We start from the raw sequence: 23278 nt of genomic DNA, 5'->3' as shown, positions 1-23278 counted from the left end.
ATCAGAAATGAAATTTGAAAATCCAAATGTCTGTGCCGGAGGCTTGTTCTACCTGAAGGTGACTGCTCATGTAATCCAAAACTGATTAAAATGCACAACATTAACTATGTCTTTAAACCTTGAGTCATACATAGCTGACTGTATGCTGACGAGGCAATATTCTCAGTACTGTCAATTGATATTTTCAGAGATGAAAGGTTGCTATGGTTTGTCTTTTCCATATCATGAAATAGTGTCCTCAGTTTCAAACATAAAATTAAATGATATTGATTCTGTTACTGGCCAAAGAAAACATTGCCGCATGCCATGCTTACTTTTGCAGTTTGTGAAACGGCTGGTACATGTACCTCAATATGTTTCTTTGGCTACAGCTGGTACATGTACCTCAATATGTTTCTTTGGCTATATTGGTTTACCTATGCAAGTGAGATAGATTTAAAGGGCCAGTCGCTGTAACTTTTGATGATTTTTTCACTGCTTTTATTTTGTGTGTCAATTGCAAGTTCTTGTTCTCTGCCCCAAAGTACATGTATGTTGAAACAACATGCTATTTAGCTTGTAATAACAGTGCCTGTATGTGTAAAATTCACATAGTGTTTAGGTATGAATTCTAATCTAGACCAGAAGTAAGTTGTCCGTAATAACACATATACAGGCCAAGTTGATAACCTGAACTCTGTATATCTTAATATGCTTTGGGGAAAAGAAAAAGAAACTATAGCTGACATTGAAAACTTACAAAAAGTAGTAAAAAAATCACCAAAAGTTTCATCTGAATACTGATATTTTGACAGTCTTTGTCTAGGTTCAGATACTGAGAAAAGGGTCTTTTTTACTCAGTTGATGAAATCATAATGATTTTTTTCTGTACTCAAATCTATTCCACAAAATTTATTCCATCTGTTATGAGCACTTTATATATGATTCCTGTGTAGCCCATGTCTCCCATATAATGTCAACGAATAAATACACAAAATAATAGGATAGGGGATATTTTTCTCTCATATTACATAATATTATGAATTTTTACCTTCACAGAGACTAGGTCCAGAAAGTTTGACGTATACTGTTAGGTAATGCAGACATTACTGCATTCGTCAGTGGATAAGTGAAAACTTGCTCCTGTGACAGTTTGCTGAAAAAATAATACATGTATGAGGTCGTTTACTAAAGTCATCCCTGAATTTACACTATGAGGAAAATAAATAACAAGAGATTCAGAATGAGCCCCCATGGGCAGTAGAAAAGAAAAGTAATGGGAAGTTTGCGACTCCAAATATGTGTCTCCGAGGAGCATTCTGTGTGAAAACAGTCTTCCAATAATTTGATGTCAACCAGCCATGATATTTTTAAAGAGAAAAAAAGCAGTTTTATTTTTTGTATGTTGACAATAGAAAGAAAAAGGAAAACTCTAATTTTCTAGTTGTATTCTTTACCAACAGGACTGGTCTCCCAATTTATTAGTGTACGGTGACATGGGTCGTGTTGGAGGTGCCCCTAGCTTGAAGTTACTCACTAAGGAAGCGTTATCAGGGAGGATAGATGCAGCCATACATGTTGGTGACTTTGCATATGATTTGCATACCGAAGGTGGCAAGGTAAGACAATTATTGTGAAACCATATTTATCTAGAGATGAGCAAATCAGTACTTGTTGGTCTGAAAACCCACATCAATGCACTGGTACAATAAGTCCCATTATCATGCATCCTAGTTTGCCCATAGACCTTAGACCTGGTTTGCCTATCTTGCATGCGTTCTTAATAAAGGCGCCCTTCTCAATCCCAGGTTCTCGCATTAGCGAATGTGTCAATAGCCCATTAACAGTTTGTCAACCTTTTGTTTTCCATTGAATATTTCATCAAGTAACTAATATTTATATTAGATAAATCTGATAATCGAGAGAGTAGAGGGCAGTAGTCTTTCAAGGGCTCATGGGGCCAGTGAAATTGCAAATTCTGTTGTATGGGCAGAAATATAAAAATGCTAGACCAAAATCTTTGAACAATGACATAGATTTGTTCACTCTTACAAGATACTGTGATGAGGAACGTGGAAGTCTTTACAGACCAGCAGCAATAGGAATTAAAGACAGTCGTTTCATAATTTATTGCACATTAGACCTTGTACACAGACACTGTGTGAATTTTTTTCCCCTCATACCAATGGGAGAGAAAAGAGTAGTGTTTGTCACACATAGGTTATCATCAGCCCTGTTGCACCCAAACTGCACAACATCTGGATGGGTGTAAATCCATAGGCAAATAAGAATTCAAAATGCAAGTATGTTAAGTACATACGTATACATTTTCATTAACATGAATGTATGTTTTCCAGCAACTCGTTGATTTATTTGCAGCATCAAAACAGTTTGAATACACTGAACGAGTTATTTTCACCTGTTGTTCATTGAGCTGTAACCATTTAAATTGCAAATGTTGTAATCGTAAACTAAGAAGTTTTTGAGGGCCCTGCCAAAAAGTACATCTTAAGTTTTTTTCATTTTAATTGTGTATGGGTACTTTTATGTGCATAAACAAACAAAGTAACTGAAACTGTCAATCATGTGTGAGGTTCAAATAGTCAGACAGACACCTTGGCCATGCTCTATGATCTGATAGCACTTTATCTTTGGATGAAACACATGTATTGACTCTCCTTCCTTTCTTTTGCAGTACGGAGATGACTTTATGAATCGCATTCAAGAATTGGCCACAAGAATTCCTTACATGACAACAGTTGGAAACCATGGTAACTAACTTACTATTGTAAACCTTACACATACAAGCCTGTTGAAAGAGTGCAATTTGTGTGTACCAAGAAGTGGTGTTTACCTTATATTATTAGCATTAACTGTACTTCAATATCCATTTTAAATTCATTTTCAAATGTGCCATTCTGTGTCTTTTCATATTTCCTAGAAGAAAGAGTATGTAAGGGAGATTTTGATCAAGCCAAGCAACAAACATAGGCATACAGTATGATTTGAAACCATGAGTACTTTGAAGATATGTGTCATACATATTGCTGGATAAAATGACTGAAAAAACATACCACAGATTATGATTATGGATGACATTAACACTTAGAAAATTTTACGTGTCAGTGAGTACTATATCTGGTGTTAACAGTTTTGGATTCATGTTGGAATTCAATGGTATTCTCTTTCCAGACTTAGATCGTGTTTTGGAAGAGGAGTCTGTGACAATCTGTCTGTAAGGGGTTGACAGAAATCATTCATTCTCGTTACATTGATATAATGGCTTTTTTCCATTTCTCCTGTAGAAATTCCATATTCCTTCAGCCACTACAGGTATAGATTTTCAATGCCAAACTTACCATGGCCAACGCCGGAAGAGAAAATGTGGTACAGCTTTAACATAGGAAAAGCTCATTTCATTTCGTAAGTGACTGCAATCAATATTGTATTGCTCAAAAATGCAGATAAACCAGATTAATTTAAATAACTCTATGATAATTGTTTCATCATTGTTACAGTAGTGTCTAGGTTTTGCTGCCTTTGCATGCCAAGTTTTTAACCTGTTCACTCCTATTTCCCAGTGAACAGGTCCTCTCTCACCATTGATAACAATGGATTTGGGCCAAACCACGCTGGTGAAAAGGTTAGCCATTTTGACTCAAAGTTTTGGTACAAGCCCCATGTTTTTACTTTGAAATGCTGGACCTCTGTAGTTGGTAAAGTGGGTGAAAGGGCTACTGTGTCAAATAATTTCACTTCTTGTAATATTTTTGTTCGGTACATTTACTGTAGTGTATACAGAGTGAAGAATTGTAAAATATTGTCAATAGACATTCTCATTTGTTTGAGAATGCCTTTACAAGCAGGTTTTATGTGGTTAAAGTGACATATTATGAATCAACATCAGCGTTCATGTGAAGAAATAATTGTTAAACCCTTTCACCACCATGGTTTGGCCTAAGTCCATTGTTATAAATGATGATTGTTGACCTGTTTACAGGGAATTAGGGATGCACAGTTCAAGCAAAGGGATGCCACAATTGTCTTTTTATCCCACAGTTATTCAACAGAAGTATATTTCACAAATGGACCAATAGAATCGCATTACCAGTGGTTGCTTGATGACCTAAGAGAGGCTAATAAACCAGAAAACCGTTCCAGGAGACCATGGATTATTGCATATGGTCACAGACCCATGTACTGTTCCAATGTGGACGGTGATGACTGTACAAAAGCAGACTCTATCGTCAGAGCTGGGTAAGAAGCTCCTTAATTTTTCATCACATAACTGTTTGTGAAGCTACTATACAATTTTTTAGATTTCGAAAATTTTAGGTGATTGCTAGTGTTAACTCTTTGGAAAAATTGCACTATTTTCTTCAGCATACATTCACATGCATAACAGTATGGAGGCTGTAATTTTCAAACTTTTTTACATGACTTTCAGCAGAGTGATATTACATTACATGTATGCCTACCCCTTCATGCATGATAATTGCTGTGTTTCAATATTTTATTTGTTGGAGTGTACTGGTTTGGATCAGTGCACACTGAATATGTCATAAGATGAATCATTTTACACCAATGTGTCATTTCATATCTATAAAAGTGCACTGTTGGCAAATGAACCACATATAGCATTGATGTAATGATCAACTGAAAACTGTGTCAGAATTGGAAAATGTCATAGAGACTAGGAATGTCAGCATAATGCAAACGTGCAATTGGAAACCGTAGTCGATACTAAGTATACAAGTATACATTAAGTGAAAATATGTATCAATAATTCAAGCTGCTATTTCAGACTCAAATTTTTCCAATACTTTTCCGGTCTACCCCTCATGGGGGCTTTTTAAAAAGCTCTGATAGTGAGAAAAATAAACACTCTCATAGTTTTTTGATAATTGAAAAATTCATTTTTCCCTCATAAGAGTTATGGTGGTCATCTTGAATTTCAAATATTGGTAAATGTTAGGTAGTTTGTCTCTAGTACCAAACTTTGCATGGTGACCCGAGATGTTTATTCTTGATTTGGTTGAAAAGTTTCATTAGGAAAGTTTGATAAAAAGTTGAAGTCTTTCACTTTCAAGGTGAGTACTTCCATAGAGGAATTTCAAAATTCAGTATTGTAGTTCATCATACAAATGAAGATACCGCCCATAAAAACATTTTCCCTCTTCTTATTGTTGTTTGCAGACTTGAAGAATTATTTTTCAATCAAGGTGTGGACATTATCATACAAGGTCATGAACATTCCTATGAGAGACTGTGGCCAGTGTACAAAGACAAAGTATTTACAACCAACTACAGCAACCCCAGGGCTCCCATACATATCATAAGTGGATCAGCAGGTTGCAATGAGTTTGATGGTGTATGTGTAAATCCAATGCTTGGACCAAGGGGTAAGGACGCCATTTTTGTCATCAAATGATGTTTTGGCAAAACGCTTTCAGTTATTAATTCTTTTTTAAAGGAACAACTGATAAGCCAGGGCAATTTTTGGTTTTTGATTTTTCAATCAACGGTAGGAATTATCAGAGTTAACGAAATTAAACAAGATAAGTTTTGGTGATAATTAGCAAGTGGGTCAGTCCCTCTACAGAACATAGGTAGACTTTGCAGTTGCAGCTCATAGAAGGTGTGAAAAATTGTCCACATTGGTGACTGATAAAAGCTGTCTATTCTTCCTACATTTCTTATGTCCATTGGCAAGGTCTACACTGGTCTAATGAGCATGAATTTTGTTGATATTAATTATTCATGATGTATGATGACATCCCAACTACGCCTTGAACAGTACTGTCATGACAGTTTCATCTTCATCACAAATTCTTCAGTTAAATTTTGCCGCTTTCTTTATGATGTACAATATATTGAATTTATTCAATATTGGTCTTTGAGTCAACACCAGTGGATACGGTGACCTCAGTCATACCAACGTTATATTCCTACTCATATGCATAAATCGTCCTTGAAAAATTGGTGAGATTTGAGCAGATTAGGCGCCGTGGATAATTAAAACATGCGCACGGTAAACGCAACTTCTGTGTTGGGGGGAAGGGGGTTTGGCTGTATTTCGATTACCGCGTGCAACAAGCACACTACAAGGTTTGCTATCGCAACAATCAATTTGGATACACTGTTTCATTTCATTCTATTTGTCGCATCATCATTGAGGTGGCACTGAACAGAGACTTTAGAGGGGGGCATGCGGGCGCTCGTATCGTATGCGTGATTTCATAGCAACTGTAATCACCAATTGTTTGATGCAGACACAGAATGAGGCTTGGTTGGATTTTCGCACTTCCAAACTTTCCTTTAGGGGAGGGGAGGGGGGTTGAGGACAAACACATTTAGTTTCGTTTACAGTGCACATATTTTAATTATCCACTGCTCCTTAAAGTAGGCTGTGGTTTTTGTGATTGCATCCATAGAATGTTAGGCAGAAGCTCAATCATGCGTCTGAAAAACAACAGCTGGGAGCCAGGCTAGCAGACGATCTTCATAAAAGGCAACATAGGCATAATGATACAAAAAATTTCATGAAAATTAAATTGGAAATATTTAAATGAATTACAGGACACCTTTCCAGTGCTAGTCATGAGTTTTAAAATATTCACCTGTATTGAATTTAATGTTTTTTCCTGTTTAATATTTGCAAGTTAGTATCATTGTATCATTATGTCTCATAGCCCTTGACGAATTGTTTGGGAGAATAGACAGCTTTTGTTAGTGGTAGATGGCACATGTCAACATTTTGAACTCTTCAAAATGGTTAGTAAAATTGGTTTCAGTATCACCAGTATACATAAGCAGCGTAAAAATAAACGTACTGAGAGTTCAAAAGTTAGGAAAACTCAAATATAAAGTATATTCATCAGCTTCTACTTCCATAGATATATTTTCTGGATGGCGTTTTTTGTAATGAAATGTGATTAACAGATGTTACAGCAGGCTGTAAATCTGAAATTTATGTTTATTGTGTGTTTCTGTTTATATAAAGTGTGCCCCATATGTTCCACTGTACAGGTCCATTTCAATATGTATCATAAAATGTTCATGTACTGTTCGTGCCCACTTTGTGTCACAACTCTGCAAAATATCCCAATGACCACATTCAGATTTACACTATTCCTGATCATGTCGTACATTACGGTAGCACAGGGAATGACACTGTTGCATATAAAATGTTGAAAAAGGCCATTGTAGCCATGGAGATTCAAAATGGCTACCATACAGTCTATGCACCTAAACTACATCATCACAGTATACCATACAATACCTCAGCATAATAATCATTTGTTTATTTGTCATTTTTGTTTGTTAATATTTGTATTTATTTAATATGTATTTATTTTAGATTTGTTAGCTTCAGGGTTCTGAGATAGCTATCATAGTCGCTTTGCACATATGGCAGACTGCATAAAAGTACGGAAAGTGATTTAAAAACTATCTACTGTTGATTGACCAATCAGAGTGCTCATTCAGGGTGTTTTATTTACTCATAAAGCCTTGGTCACCAAATTCCAGAAACGAATGACAGTGCCGTAGTAGAGTACTGTCCAATCAAAAGTGAACATGTCATATTCTGTAGACATCTGGTACGTTTTAATATTCAAATTGGTAACACAGCCGAAACCAGCTGCAACAAAAATCTTCTGTGCCCTAGGGCATTTATATAATGTGCCCTAGGGCATTTATAGGATATTCCATTACATTGGGAGGCTATTTCACAAATAAAAGTTTTAATTCATATCCTAAACATGTTACATTGACAAAGGGACGGTTGACGTAAACACATTGAAAACGAAAATATACATGTATCAGTTAGGGGCGATAGTTTTTAAGTCGGATAAAACCCTCGTACTCGGGCTCTTCTGGTATATAAAGTCCAACCCTACGATAAAATGTCTCGGCCTGCGGCCCTCGACATTTTATTGTTGGGTTGGACTTTATATACCAGAAGAGCCCTCGTACTCGGGCTTTATCCTATACTTAATATATGTTTCTGTGTGTTTTAATGTCTATTTCCACTGATTCTTATGCAGGTGACTGGTCAGCCTTCAGAGCATGGCTTCCTGGCCTCTATGGATTTGGTAAGCTGAATATAGTTAACTCAACACATGTACACTGGGAGCAAATATTAGCACTGAATGGACAAGTCATAGATTCAGCATGGATTGAACAGCAGCATCACGGACCATTTAAACTCTCTGAGGAAGAAGAGAAAGATTTATTGAAAGACAAGAACGAAGAAGATTTGAACTTTCTGCGTGAATGGCTGGATGATGATGAATTCTTTACTACCTAGCTGGATCATGCTTTGGTAGTTATGAACAGAATATTACACAGCATTGCAACTACAGTCAGTCTTCGTTATATGAAAAAAGGTGCTTGCTTTGGTTGTCAGAATCACCGTATATTTGTGCTATGTCTTTACTGCATTTTGAAGTAATAGTAAATGTCATGTTCCTGTAATACTGAAGTTAAAATGTTTAACTTTTGGATTCATTGGTGACGATTTTCTCTGCGACTGACATTTTTCATACATTTGTAGCATCTACAGTACTACATATGTGGGCGTGTAGTGATAGTTGTGGTTGCAATAGGATTAGGCTGATCAGTCACAAATTTTGATGTATGAAGATAACAAATTCTGTTAAAATCCAAAAATAGGAATCATCTGAAATAAACTATTAAGTTTGTTTGAAGATTGAAAGCTAAAGCTACAGCAATGCAAAGATATAGGGTCATATAGGGGTCACAAGAATGAATTCACCCTCAATCCAACTACAAACCATGGGATAGGTAGGAAAAATAAATGAAGAAGTATGTTTAGAACAATCCTTTATGTGAGACAATTCCAAACTACCTTCATATGAGGCTTAACAAATGAGTCTTCCATTTCTTTTACTTATATATAAATGGTTGAATGTTAAGTGTGTATGCATGCCAATCACAGCTAATCTGAAGTTGGGGGATGTTATTTAGTCTGTCAATGTATGGTATAAATAAAGTCTGCCACTTGTAAGAAACTAAATGGCTGGACGTATAGACCAGGCTTGAGTGAGGGTCTATGCTAGAGATAAGAACTGTAGGGTTAGAAGTACCGATAGTGCTTGGTCAGTCAACATGGAGTCAACATGGACTTCACTAATTGAAGACCATGACCTTTCTACACAATCTTGATTACTTAAAATTTTGCTTCATTTCAAAAGTTGTGGTATTTTGCCAACCATATTTGTAATAAGCTCACTTATCAAGAGGAATCTGGACAATAACCATGATGTAACCATGAATGAAATGCCTAGTTAGTGATGTTAGACTTGATCCATTCACCAGCAAATTACAATATAACCATGTACTGTTCTGTCGGTAATTTAGACTTCAACAGCAGAAAATGAGGATAAATGCTTCCTTTATACCAGTAGAGTACTATACAATGTGTCTGACTGTCTTACAACAATGACTTAACATGGTTCATATACTTACAGTGGCTGGAAACTGTTCAAATGTGGCAATGCACCAGGCAAAAGTTGGTTATTGAGTGCTTTTGTTTATAACTTACAACCGTGTTCTCAATCTTGTATCAATTATAAGATTCCTATAACTAAATTTTTAGTGAAATTGTACAATTCATGTAATTGGGAGAAACTATCAACAGCAGTCTCCATTGTCATTCTATATCAACAATCCACTGTCTTTAACAATTACTACTTTCGTACCTCTTCCTTGTGATGTGAAAGGTTTTGTCTTTATTCTGAATTCACAATTAATTCGTAATGCCACTACTCTGTCATCTGTTATATGTGTTGCTCGCAAAAATTCATGCAATAAAACAAATAAAACCTATTGATTTATATCAGATTGGTATTACTGCTGACAACTATATGGATATCTTGCATGTATTATGAACTTTTGCACCACCAAAGTATAACTTGATTATTTTTAGGAGCTTGGACCTCTGCATAGGGTAATACAGTGAAAGGTGGAAATGAAGGGCATCAAGCCAGATCTGATGTAAAGTAATGCTTTTATTTTGTAAATTATCAAAAAATTGATTTTTCTGTATATACATATTCATGTATAAACTTGAAATAAATATATCAGAGACCCTGATTCTATTTGTTGTTGCAGTCTGATGGATTGTATGAAGATGTTATTTTCACTGACTAATAAACATGCATGAATGATGCAGTTAAAAAATACATCCCTCTACATTTGTTTCCACATCATCTCCATAGTAAGTGACATTACCCATAATGCTCCTTGATCTGGACAAACTGAGATACTGAATCGAAGCAAATTTTGTCTGTACACTGAACAGCTTGGTCCATATTTAAAATTTCTGACTACATTATTGATGATCATATCTGTTTTATTTCCCACTTTGAATCAACCCCTTTCCCAGAAAAGATGGCAAATTTGTAATTTTATCAGACGATTTTGACAGCCATACACCATATTTAAATAAGCTGCATCTCTGTTATGGCAAAAGAAAGACATCGATTTTGATGAATGTTCATGATAAAGGAAATTTGCATACTAGTATCTGACAGGTGATATAACGAGACCATCTCACTTGCTGATAACTTTACCTGGAAATTATACAATATTTAACACTTCACAGCATTGGCTTCTCAAGTTACTTGTGAATTTTAAACACAATCAATTTTTGAGCATAATTTTAACAGATAATCTTGAAATTTAAAGGCCTGATAGCTGTATCTTTTTCGCATTATTTTTGTGATTTTACTTCCAAACTAAAATAAGTTCATTGGAATGTACTCATTGTGGGGTGTTTATACAGGTTGAATAAACTGTCCACTGGGACTACTGTGCAATTTTGAGCAAGATAAATAATAAATGTTTGCCCAAACATAAAATGGTGCCGTCATGCAAATAAAGCAAAAACACAGTAGACAGTGCATATATGCATTGGAATCTTCACAGAAACAACAGAGTAATCCAATATAATGCATAGTGCTGAATGTTTTCCACTGGGACACCATATGCTATGTTTTCTTTGTAATATTACCAATTTTTAAAAATGGCGGGAAATCAAAAGAACGGTTAAAATTAACTTGTCCAATTTTTCAGTGGTAAAAGACTATATCCCTTAAATCTGTAGAATTTAAAGAAAACCAGAGAAAAAAGAAAGCCTTTTTCAGGTCGACAAATTTCAAGAGTTACAGCTACAGGGGCTTTAACTTTCAAATTGTTAAATTCATGAAATTGAATTAGCCTTTACAAACAATATCTGAATTCTCAAATCAAAGAGATTTGTTGGTATCCTCACTTAACTGTGCCCTTTCACTGAGCTTTAATCTACAGGACGGTGTGCAAGACTGCCTGGCTAGGAAATTGTGTATAAGTGAAGTTACTGCTGTTGCAGTGTATATCAAAAATGTCGCTACTGCTGCAGAACTGGCTATGCCGTTATGTAGACCAGTATAGTACACCATATAGACAGTAGAAAAAGTATTAAAATCCGGTAAATTCTCGATCTGATATAAAAACCCTGAATCTTCAAAAAGCAGCAACTGAATACAGAAGTATTGCAGCAAAACTCGTAAAACTCCAGTCTTTGATTGTACTATTTGGTATCTCTCAACATCTCTTTGAGACAGAGTTTTTTAGAAAGCAAAAAATTCATTAGTTTGATAAGTAGATTCATAGAATCTTTTTAGGGTCTATGGTAGATTTAACTTGTACCAACAAAACAAAAGAGAAAAGAATGATTTTGAATTCAAGCTTTGCAAAGACAAGTGAACATCTTAGTACGTGAAGAGTGATCAATGCACATATCAAGTTTGAGTCTCTGAAACAAACTTCTGTACTGTTTAAACTACCCATTCTACAAAGATTCGTGGACCAGTTTTACTTCCCTTTCAGAGGCCCAATCTGATTGAAATCAGCAGAGCTGTATTGATTTACTCTGACTGAACTGTTTATACAATGCTTATGTTATGCACGTTCTGTCCTCATCTCTCCATACATGTATATTAAATACAAGGACCAATTTATGTTAGAATTTGCCATGAAATTGAAAGACTTACACTTTTTGCTCACTTACCTCAATGGCACTTTCAACCGTTCTCTTACCAAATCAAGAATAAAAATCAGGGGTCACTGTGCAAAGTTCGGTACTTGAGAAACAAATTACCTCACTGATATTTTAACTTAAAAATGGCCGTCATACATGGTTTAACTCTATAAGGAAAAATCTTTTCTTACTCCAAGAGCTTTAAAATGGGCCCAACTAGTGGCAGATCAGAAAAGAATTGTGAAACTTTGAGAGTCCAAATATCTGTCTCCAAGGCACATTGACTACAATTAAGGCAGTACACACCTCAAAAGTGAAAGATTTAAACCTTTGCCCAATTCTCTCTTCAATGAAACTGTCAACCTTACTCTTACCAAATAAAGGATAAAAATCAGGGGTCGACAAGCAAACTTTGTAATAAATTACCTAATATTCACTGATATTTGAAATTCAAAATGGCTGCCATCCCTGTGCTAACTCTATGGGGAAAAATAAAATTTTTAATATTTGAAAAACTATGATAGTGAAAATTTTTCTCACTCCAAGAGCTTTAAAATGAGCTCCCACATGTGGCAAATCAGAAAGAATTGTACCAAATTGAAATCTGAAAATCTGTTCCCGAGATACTTTGTAGTACCTTAAGATAAAGAACAGGAAGAGATGGACCCCAATATTCATTTAAGGGGGTGCTGCACCCAACACAGTGTATTTTGCTCAAAAATCACTTTTTTGCAAATATTAATTCAATTTTTAATTTAATTAATTTGTTAACCCAAGATTAAAATATTGAATGGGTTCACCTTTTGCTTGTCAAGCAATTGTCAGTTGCTTGATAAAGAAGTGTTAATTCACATACCCAATTTCCTGGCTTCTCTTTTCTCCGAATTTCAAGATTTACAAAGAATTTGACTCCACTCTGGCTGGGTCAAATTTTCTAAAATTTTCACATTATGTTCTTTAAATGCTATATATAACAAAACACTATTTTGTTTGGCAGTAAAGTCCTCACATTTTGAATAAGAGGATTTTAATTTTCAACATACTACTCCTCTTTCAAGTGAAATATTACATTTCAGAAAATAGTGTCAAGTTTTTGACTTAAATTAATTTTTATCATTAATACCAAAATTGAGGTTTTTTATCCCAAATATACACCCCTTCATCCTTTGAGTAAACAACTGCTACCATACTAAACTTGAGAGTCTCTGCTTTTTGAAAATATATAGTATGAGGGGGTTTTCTTGTCATCTTAGATGAGAAATATTGCTTTGAAAAAAACTGTGTTGGCAACGTGCAGCTCCACCTTAATTTCAGTTCAATTTTGAAAATATAAACAAAGATATTATTGCTGTCATTAATTAACCTGAACATCAACAGTGGAAACAGTCAAAGAAGACTTATCCAATCATATATTTTATATTTTTACATCTGATAGCATGCACAAATATACAAATACAACTCTCTGAAAATCAGAGATAAATGGTCCACAGTTACAAACAATGCTTTACTGGGAACAGACTTCATACATTGACATCTGTAATATTTGGCTCGCTACATAATAGAACAGTAGAAAAATTCTTGCCGTACAAATATAAGTAATCTTGGCATGATACACAATGGGTGTGCTTCTTGCATTCATGAAACCAAGCTTTTGAAAGAAATAACATTTGATTTCAAGGAATATTTGGAATAGTGGATGGAAGACAGTTTGGCTTTCCAAAGCTTCTTTGGTAAAATGGATGGAAAAAAAAACTGGCTTTTGATGAGGACTATTGATATTGTAGATGGAAGTGATTTATGCATTCCATAGCGCTGAAGGTAAAAAGGGCATAAAAAGACCACCAAGGAATTGCCTAAATGTAACTGGTTTCAAGAAGCAGTAAAAATACAACCTGTGAAGAAATTGTAGAGTATTTGATTTGATAGTTCAACTTAATGTGATCCATATATTATTTATTTTTTAGCTTCATTCAATTTCTTTCAAGTCAGTGTATTCTCTCTGCTATCTTCATGACCCTATGGTATAGACCACACAATCTGCTCTGACTGTAACAGTTGACTGGCTTGTACAGGAGAGCAGGTGTCATACTAAAGGAAAACTTGCCACAATATCATAATAGGCCATGGGAGAAGCTGCCTTCTTTAGACTTTTATAGATCTATTTTATGTGTTCTATGTACTGTAACAGTTTTCAATGAGGAACAGAGCCTGATTTTCTGCTGAAGTGCATTGAATTGATATTAACAATCATGGACAAAGTATAAGTACGGTATAATATTTATATTTTGGTAACGTGGCAGTATTGCATGTTAAGCTAGAGGTAAGATATCCAGCAATTCAGCTGGTCTCAGTACACAAATCACAGTCACAAGTTTGCATTGTTTCAGTGTATATGGTATTTACAATATTCAAGTTTAACAACATTTTGTTTTGGTTTTATTCATATTTCCATCCGCTCTGTCATTTTCACCTCTATCCTGTTCAAGACATATTGTTGAATTACTTTCTTCATAGTCCACGTTGCTATGGTACTTCATCACCTTGGCAATCTGTTTGGCTGGTGCTCTCAGTATCCTAGCAACTGTTACCATTGTTTCTTGGACTTTCTCTCCTGATAGACATAAAAACAATGCCAAGAGCCTTATCAATTTCATCTAAATTTCATGAAGAGAATGTAAATTAATGCAATTCAGTAAAAAAAAATTGCAATCATGGGATGTACCTAAGTGACTATGGGCTCACTGCTATCATTATGGGTTGCAAGGAATCTTTTATACAATAACTACTGTAACATTGCTTTTAGCTAATATTGTATCATAGCATGGACCCACATTTCTTCAGTCGTCTAACTTCACTATCTTCTCACTTTTAATAAGTTTGAAGGAGGCCATTAAGAATGTAACGGTGATAAACATTTGATGCCAATGAAAGATGTCCCTTGTATATACCTCAAGATGAATTCTGATATGCTTTGTTTTAACAAGCGACCTAGCGGCCGATATAGCTCCGCTGTGTTTATGTAGAGAATAACTATTTTTGACACATGTTGATGAAGAAAGTGGAAATCTTTGATAGCTCAATGCAGTGGGCAGAAAAAAGTAGCTAAAATAGCTGCAAAAATACACAATCGAAGATTTCATCATACTTTGAATATATCACATTGGATCATCCCTAAGAACATGTCAACCAAAGCTATCTGATGAGTAGTTTTTTGGAGAATAAAATTTTCTGACCAAAAATGGCAACAATTGCCCCCAAAATAAAATTTGCAGATTTCATCATAATTTCAAAAGATCAAATTTAGTTCATCTATAGAAACCTGTATACCAAATTTCAAAGCTGTTAGAGCAGTTATGTTATGTTATGTTATATCTATTTATTAAAGTGTCATGTGTGGTCTTAAACAGCTTGGTTGCCACACCCAGCCCCAAGGGCTTACAAGACACGAAAACAGTATATTTTGAGAAACACATTTTTTAACCAAAAATGGAAAAAATTGACCCAAAAATTCAAAATTGCAGATTTCATCATAATTTCAAAAAATATTATTTAGTTCATCTATAGAAACCTATATACCAAGTTTCAAAGCTATCAGATGAGTACATTTGGAAATACACATTTTTTGACCAAAAATGGCAAAAATTGCCCCAAAAATACAAAATTGCAGATTTCATCATAATTTCCATAAATATCATTAAGGTGATCTGTAGGAACCTGTATACCAAATTGCAAAGCTATCAGATGAGTAGTTTTGGAAATACACATTTTTTGACCAAAAGTGGCAAAAATTGCCCCAAAAATACAAAATTGCAGATTTCATCATAATTTCAATAAATATCATTTAGTTTATCTGTAGGAACCTGTATACCAAGTTTCAAAGCTATCAGATGAGTACTTTTGGAAATACACATTTTTTGACCAAAAATGGCAAAAATTGCCCCAAAATACAAAATTACAGATTTCATCAGAAATTCCATATATATTACTTAGTTCGTCTATAGAAACCTGTATACCAAATTTCAAAACTATCAGACCAGTACTTTTGAGAAATACATTTTTTGACCAAAAATGGCAAAAATTGCCTTAAAAGTGCAAATTTGCATATTTCTGCACAATTTGAACAAATCTGAAATAGATCATCTCTAGGGACATATGTACCAAATATCAAAGCTATCTGACTGGTAGTTTTGAAGAAGATTTTTAAAGATTTTTTTACCAAAAATGACAAAAATTGCCTTAAAAATACAAATATGCAAATTTCACCACGATTTGAACAAATCTGACTGAAGTCACCCTAAGTAAACTGCATATCAAATTTCAAAGCAATCGGACAAGCGGTTTCAGAGAAGAAGATTTTTTTACCAAAAACACCAAAAAATGCCCAAAAAATACAAATATGCAAATTTCACCATGATTTGAACAAATTTAAGTGAGGTCACCCCAAGTGAGCTGCATGTAAAATTTCAAAGCAATTGGACTTGCGGTTTCAGAGGAGAAGGCAATTGTTGACGGATGACGACGGACGACGGACGACGACGGACGATGATGGAAAATCAACCTATTTGATAGCTCCGCGTCGCTGACAGCGGAGCTAAAAATGTTATCCATTGCTGTAAGTGCCCAAGCATTCAATGAAACTGTTATTACTATGGTGACCTTGAAAGCAGAACAGCTAGTGTGCTTCACAGTTTAGAAAATCAGAGGGGCAACCAATTCACATTTAAAGATGTTATAATTTTCATTTCCTTTTGTTGTGAAATCATATTTTTTTACATATGAATATCGGTAGATTGCTGGGAAAAATTTTATCAAGCTTATGCCAACATTTTGCATCCCCTGATGTGTTATAACAAACAAATGAAAATTCGAAGCAAAGTTGAGAAGACCATATTTGTCTCTTGTGAATGGAAAGGATAGCTTTCATTGTGAAAATTTTAGTTTTTCTTCCTTTGTCTGCTCATATCACTAAATTGAGTCTTCTAATTTGTGAACACTACTGATGCCTTTACACAAACAGTTTGAACAGTTTGGTCAGTCTGAATAAAGCAAAGATTCAAACTTAACTTCAAAAATGCCATAGAAGTATATCAGAAGATAGATAAATATACATATTGAGGAGCAGTTAATTTGGTCTGTGTGCAGTCTAGAATATTAACAGCTCGATTTGACAGACTCTAATACCAGGAAACTAAAGATAATTTTAATTCTTCAAGCAACAATTATCAGGAAATTTTGTAAGTTTTAGGTTCTGTGCAAAAGCATTTCAATCCCTATAACACAAACTGCAACTGAAAATACATAATAAATGTTTTCCATAATAAGGGCTTTGTAGTTTCCAGATTTCATGGTAAAATTTTTATACAATAATCCTCACCTGTTTTTGCAGACAGTGTAAAGGAATGATCTATATTATGCGTTGCAGCGAAATCTTTGACTGTTTTCTCATTGATGAGGCTGGGTGCATCACATTTGTTACCGACAAGGAAGTGAAAAGCTGAGGAGACAAAAGAAGGGTATTTCAGTTCATAATTAGAAATTCATTTTGATAAACTTCCATAAAATTAATTTGCACATTCAAAATTGTGGCTATATTCCATTTAACACATTGAAAAGGGTCACACAAAAATTGTCAGATTGCAATATTTAGCTGAAATTGACCTAAATTTTACAGTAATAATGGCTACCCACTACGAGATCCCCATTGTTTTGACATTTCAATCAAAAAATGTTTTCGACTAAAAATGCAAAGATAAAGCCTGTAGAATGCAAATTTCATCATCATTTACATACATTTGAATCAGAATAGCTCAAATATCATAAAAATGAGTAAAATTCTAAAGGCCAGTCTGACCCACTAAATTAGTTCCCTGTTGCTATCTTTGGAGCTTAGTAACAGAGAAAGAGAGACTAATGTACTTCACATTGTCTGATTTGCATTGTGTACTTCCAGTGATTGTCTAAAAGGGAAGTGAGGCAGCTATAAACTTCACAATTGCTGTTGAAATTTGTAAGTAGCCTTGTCCATGGCATTTTTTGAAAGTAGGCTAGACTGGACTGCTATTGACACTTTTCATACAGTCTAAAAGTCATTAGTTTTTGTCTGCAAACAAAGAACAATATTATGGGGTACCTTGAGAGATATCCAAATAAACTGAATGTTTGTTATGTATACATGTATACATATGTATACTTTCAACACACACACCATGTGTTGTGACTATACCTGTAGCATTGTATATGTGTTTGTAACTGTAACATAGGATCGAATGTGTGTTATATGTTTGTAAGTGTCTAACATTGTTTGTGTGTTATATTTGTAACAATAAAATGGTGTGTGTTTTGTTTGAAATTATAACATTATATGTACAGGGTATGTTGAGTATGTTACAAAAACCTGTAACATTGCATGTGTATTACATTTAAAAATGCAATGTATGTTTTGTTTGTAACTGTATTGTATATGTGGTTTGTTTGTAAATGTAACATATAAAGATTTGTGTGATTATTAACACATAACTAGTTTATAAGTCCACAGATCGAGCTAGCACCCCCCGCCCCGCACTTACAGCATGCAACTGTCCCTTAGCCACTTACACAATGCTGACGTTGACATCTTGGTATGTGTTATCTATTTACCCATCGTTCTATTGCACACAACACTTGACGTCACTAAGCCTTGCTTCAAGCCCCTGGACCAGGTTCAGGCCACTTTCACTTTCAGTTCTCCAAAGATCTGCAAATCCAAGTTTGCAACCCAGACCTTTGCTCCGGAAGCAGACTGGCAGAACCTCTCCCCCAATCTTTGAGTTGTTTTGTTTACTTAGTTAATGATGTAGTACTTTATCTAGCTTTTAGCCTGTATCTAGTTTTTTGATATTGTGCCTATTGGTAGTTACGTGTAGGTTATCATTGCTAGTTTATTTCCTTGTAATTTGTTCATTTACATGTTAAACACCCTTGACTCCACATCCTGCATAGCGGTGTGTACTTACAAATGTATGTTTGTTATGTTTATAACATGGTACCTATGGCATAGTGTACGTGTTATATATACATCGACTGGCTCAGCTGTGGTATTATTTGGTTATTCTGCTTCAATCTATGCGAGTTACTGCGCACTTTATTGTGCCAAATTCTATAGGCAGGTCCAATTGACAAGAATTCTACTGATAATACGTATTGTGTAATACAATAGGACATTACAAACAGACCTTGAAAAAAACACACTTGAGACAGTTGTTTCTTCTCATCAGCAGTGTTTTCTTATTTTTACATATTAGACCGAGCTATGATTTTGTTGCACACACACAGAACCAATGTGTCTGAAGGTTTATTATCAGCTATGCATATACTCAAACAAGTGAAGTACATTATAACCTGGTCAAACTCACCTCCATCAGCATACTCCTCAGCATCTCTGACCCACTGTGATAAGTAATGCAAGGAAGAAGGGTCATCTACACTGTACACAAAGATTGCAGCATGGGTACCACGATAGTAATTCTTAGTTAGAGTTCTGTATCTCTCTACTCCAGCTGTGTCCCAGATACTTAACTGTTAAAATAGAAATGACGATTGATTCAATCAAATTTGAGTCATGGTATATTACACAGAGTGAAATGACCAGTCCATCCAGATCCAAAGAAAATGAATGATCAACCTGTAAAAACTGAACATTCTGAAATGAAGATTTCCATTATAGTCAGAATTTGATATTATCGATCTACTAGGTATAGATTCATTTTTGTGGGAAACTAGCAACAACTATGGAAGATGTTTACTTTCTATTGTTTTTATCAGTGAATGATACCGAATCAGGTTTTCAACAGGACAATAGAATAATACACTAGATTTGCAAACACTGAGATGCAAGTCTTAGTATAACTATGTTCAACTTAAGTCGCATCGCAATCATAAATTCATAACATGCATGTAACAGCATCCAGGGTAACTTATTTCCTGTGGATTTGGGTTTTTTGCAAATATATGCTAAGTCAAGCCATATTCAACTGTAAAGCTTTGATTCTATTGTTCTGCTGTGAGAAAAATCCCCACATCTTTTTGATGGAGGCACATTAAGGTAGTTGTGCCTCGAAAGTGAAAGACTTAAACTTTTCCTCAGACTTTTCTTAAAGAGTCTTTGGACCATTCTCTTTCAAAATCAAGAATAAAAATCGGGGGTCACTGTCCAAAATTGGTAATAGAGAAACAAATAACCTAAGATTTACCGAAATTTAAAATTCAAAATGTCCACCATCCATGTCTTAACTCTGCCGAGAAAAATAAAATTGTCAAAATTTGAAAACTAAGCCAGTGAAAAGTTTTCTTATGGCTAGCTTTAAAATGAACCTCCACAAGTGGTTTATCAGAGGAGAATTGTAAAAGTTTGAGAGTCCGAATATCTGTCCCCGAGGCGCATTCTATGTTAGCAAAAACTCAGTGATAAGCTAGATTTACTATGAGAATCCATTACTTCACCCAGGTATGCAAGCTGGAGAAAATGAAGGATTTATTTTGTAATATTGGTATATCAATGCATGTATCGTAGCTAGTAATTCTTGGCCTTGGCAAGACACAGTGCGTACTACAACATTGAATTGACATAATTGTTTTGATAAGATAAACAAACCAGCACTTGCATTTCTGCTGTCACAGGGCAGACTGTGAGATGGAACTAATACTTTTTATCAAGCATGTGACTTTGACACTAAGGCACATGATCTGCTCACACCCACTGAAACTTGATTTTGGAGTGCTTGATAAATTTCTAAAACTTTTCAACTTTGTGTTTGTGCATGTGTATGTATATAGAGCTTTTTAATTCATTTACTTTTACAGTCAACCATGCATTAACTTCAATACTACTTTGAGCATATAATTACTGTAATGTGAGAATTTAATTGCTACAGTTGCTGATAATTGGTAGTATTCAGGTTATGTTTCTTTAACACAACATACAAATAATTCCTGGACAGATCATTTCCTCCTCAAATCAGTGGAGATGAAAATGTTATAAATATGTGTGTCCATATTTCTTTGTCCTCTCATGGTGACAAATACTGTCCCTATTAGTCCCTTTCAATTCTCGGACTCACTGTTCAACCTGTAAAAGCAGCTATCACATACAGTATGCAAACTGTACATATTAAATGCATTTTTCATGGATGAAATTATCTTATCAATGGCAAAAAGTTCATCATATTTCAAATCTTGTATCAGCTAAGGCGATGTCAATCTTGTCGAGATTTACATGTTTATTTTGGTGTAAAAAGCTATAATGCGTACATTTGTTGATAACTATTTATTAGTATATACCTTAAAAGTGAAAAAATTAAATTTTTGCTTAACCTTCCTACTTGAAATTTTCAACCGCTCTCCCGAAACAAGAATATACATCAGGAGTCACCATGCAAAGTTTTGGACTGGAGAAATAAGTTAAACCTAACAATTACTGATATTTGAAATTCAATATGGCCGCCATCCATCTGTTAGCTCTATGAGGAAAGTAAAAATATTTTTGAAAACCTAAGACTGCGAAAACTTGTCTTACTCCAAGAGCTTTAAAATGAGCCACAACGAGTGTTAGTTCAGAAAAGAATTACAGTAAATATTTGGCAGTCTGAATATTTGTCCCCGAGGCGCATTCTACCTTTAAATAAATATGTCCCTGTAAGAAAATGATAAATATCCTATCTGCTCTGCTGAACAATAGAAACTGAACTTTGTACCAACTGTGAACCATTCACCACCAGTTTACGAAGAACTAGGTATTTTTTTTTTAGGTCAAAGCAGACTAACTGTTCAAAAAATTATCAAAATTCAACGGGCATAAATATAACAGAACATGCGTGCACCAAAATACACTGTAGTGATCAAAATGTGAAACAAAATAATACAAAAAGGTCTGAATCATAATTATTCATTTAGACTTTAAAGTAGGAAGTGGCACATTTCATGTGATAATTTAAAGTTGTTACATGTAATTGTAAATTACTGAAAATATTAATAAAACCCCCATACTAGCCAACGACTAATTTAAACCACAATCCCTCCAGTGGAGGGGCTGTGGTTAACATTGCATTCTACTCATACCCAAATATTGAAATGGACTGTACGGAACCCCATAAATGAGTCCACAGTCCCGTAGGACCGTGATGATCACACCATCTACTTCCTACAACTAAGTTCATAAAATAGTTATATATATAATGCTAGCCAAATATAGAACAATGAGTGCAGTGAGTGCATGGTACTACATGCTCTGTCATTTTCCGGAGGAATCATTGGGATTTCTGTCAGCTAAATTATGTAATTCTAGCAGTGAACATGCCATACAGCTGTTCGAGTGCAAGCATATAACTATCATGTGGTCAGCTTGATACAGAAAATTCTGTCTGTATTGACACAGATAGTCATATTCTTTCAATACAGTACCTTCAAAGAAAACTATCATGGTGATTTCAACGTTATTTCCTCACACAACATACGACCCGCCCCCTGAAACGTCGAATTATGTGAATGAACTGCAAAATAATGGTATACGCATGGCCCGGGTCACACAGCATCTCAAAAACTTTAAGTCTGCATGGAGGGCTGTGTGTTACCGGAGGCCGTATAAGTTACGCCGGTAACACACAGCCCTGCCATGCAGAGCTACTCAAACACTCAGCTGTACTTGAATTGTGAATAAACGACCTGTGGCTGTAGGCCATAGTCGATCAGTCGAAAGCCGAATTGCACAGCAAGTTCCTTATTGTGTTAATTCCCCCGCCCCCCCCCCCCCGACGTTAATCGGACAATAGACAAGTCATTATGCGCTTTGCACTTCATATTCGAGACGGAAGTAAAAATGAAAGGCAGTCCAAGTAAGAGTGTTTCACGTACCGTGATTGTCTCGCCGTCGACATGAAAATCTCTGTTACAGTTATCAAGGGCCGATGATTGAGTACGCAACTCATCAAACACACCATCTCGCAGTCGAGTAAACAAAGAAGTTTTTCCAACTCCAAGTTCACCTAATAAAATGATTTTATAGGTAAGACGACCACGGCTTCGGTTGATATAGGACATGATCACCTTGCACCCGTCATCTTTCCTGTGTTTCCAGTGTTTCTCTCTGCTATAGGTCACATGACGAGGTAGAACCTACCCTAAGTTGACCTTTGTCCTGTACGTATACTATGACCTGACATGCCAGCGACCCCAACGCAAGCATATCTCACTCCCTCACTCGTCGCGTTTGAGCTCACTATG

General features: G+C 35.2%; 2 protein-coding genes across 2 annotated transcripts in view; one reads left to right on the top strand and one right to left on the bottom strand.

The window, feature by feature from the left end:
• Nucleotides 1-10098, top strand: part of LOC139117447 (acid phosphatase type 7-like) — a 17817-nt gene extending 7719 nt beyond the window's left edge. The window contains exons 5-10 of the mRNA XM_070680565.1: nucleotides 1443-1598; nucleotides 2675-2750; nucleotides 3285-3402; nucleotides 4039-4236; nucleotides 5176-5381; nucleotides 8028-10098. Of these exons, the coding sequence (XP_070536666.1) occupies nucleotides 1443-1598; nucleotides 2675-2750; nucleotides 3285-3402; nucleotides 4039-4236; nucleotides 5176-5381; nucleotides 8028-8290 (1017 nt within the window). The 3' untranslated portion in view covers nucleotides 8291-10098. The remainder of the gene's footprint in view (nucleotides 1-1442; nucleotides 1599-2674; nucleotides 2751-3284; nucleotides 3403-4038; nucleotides 4237-5175; nucleotides 5382-8027) is intronic.
• Nucleotides 9996-23278, bottom strand: LOC139117448 (uncharacterized). Its single transcript, XM_070680566.1, has 4 exons — nucleotides 22910-23278; nucleotides 19417-19579; nucleotides 17400-17519; nucleotides 9996-14636 (listed from the first exon to the last, which is right to left on the bottom strand). The coding sequence occupies exons 1-4, from the start codon at nucleotides 23093-23095 to the stop codon at nucleotides 14440-14442; spliced, it is 666 nt and encodes a 221-aa protein (XP_070536667.1). The 5' UTR covers nucleotides 23096-23278; the 3' UTR covers nucleotides 9996-14439.

Source organism: Ptychodera flava, chromosome 18 (assembly GCF_041260155.1).
Source record: "Ptychodera flava strain L36383 chromosome 18, AS_Pfla_20210202, whole genome shotgun sequence".
Taxonomy (NCBI): Eukaryota; Metazoa; Hemichordata; class Enteropneusta; family Ptychoderidae; genus Ptychodera; species Ptychodera flava.
Note: the sequence above shows the minus strand (reverse complement) of the source record. Positions and strands in the feature narration are given on the sequence as shown.

Bases quoted from the DNA above. Each gene is read 5' to 3' on its own strand.
- LOC139117448 (XM_070680566.1), bottom strand. From the start codon at position 23,095: ATGTCCTATATCAACCGAAGCCGTGGTCGTCTTACCTATAAAATCATT. The intron at 17,520-19,416 runs GTGAGTTTGACC...TTGTCTCCTCAG, and splicing joins TGAGGAGTATGCTGATGGAG to CTTTTCACTTCCTTGTCGGT. The intron at 14,637-17,399 runs GTGAGGATTATT...TATGTCTATCAG, and splicing joins TACACTGTCTGCAAAAACAG to GAGAGAAAGTCCAAGAAACA.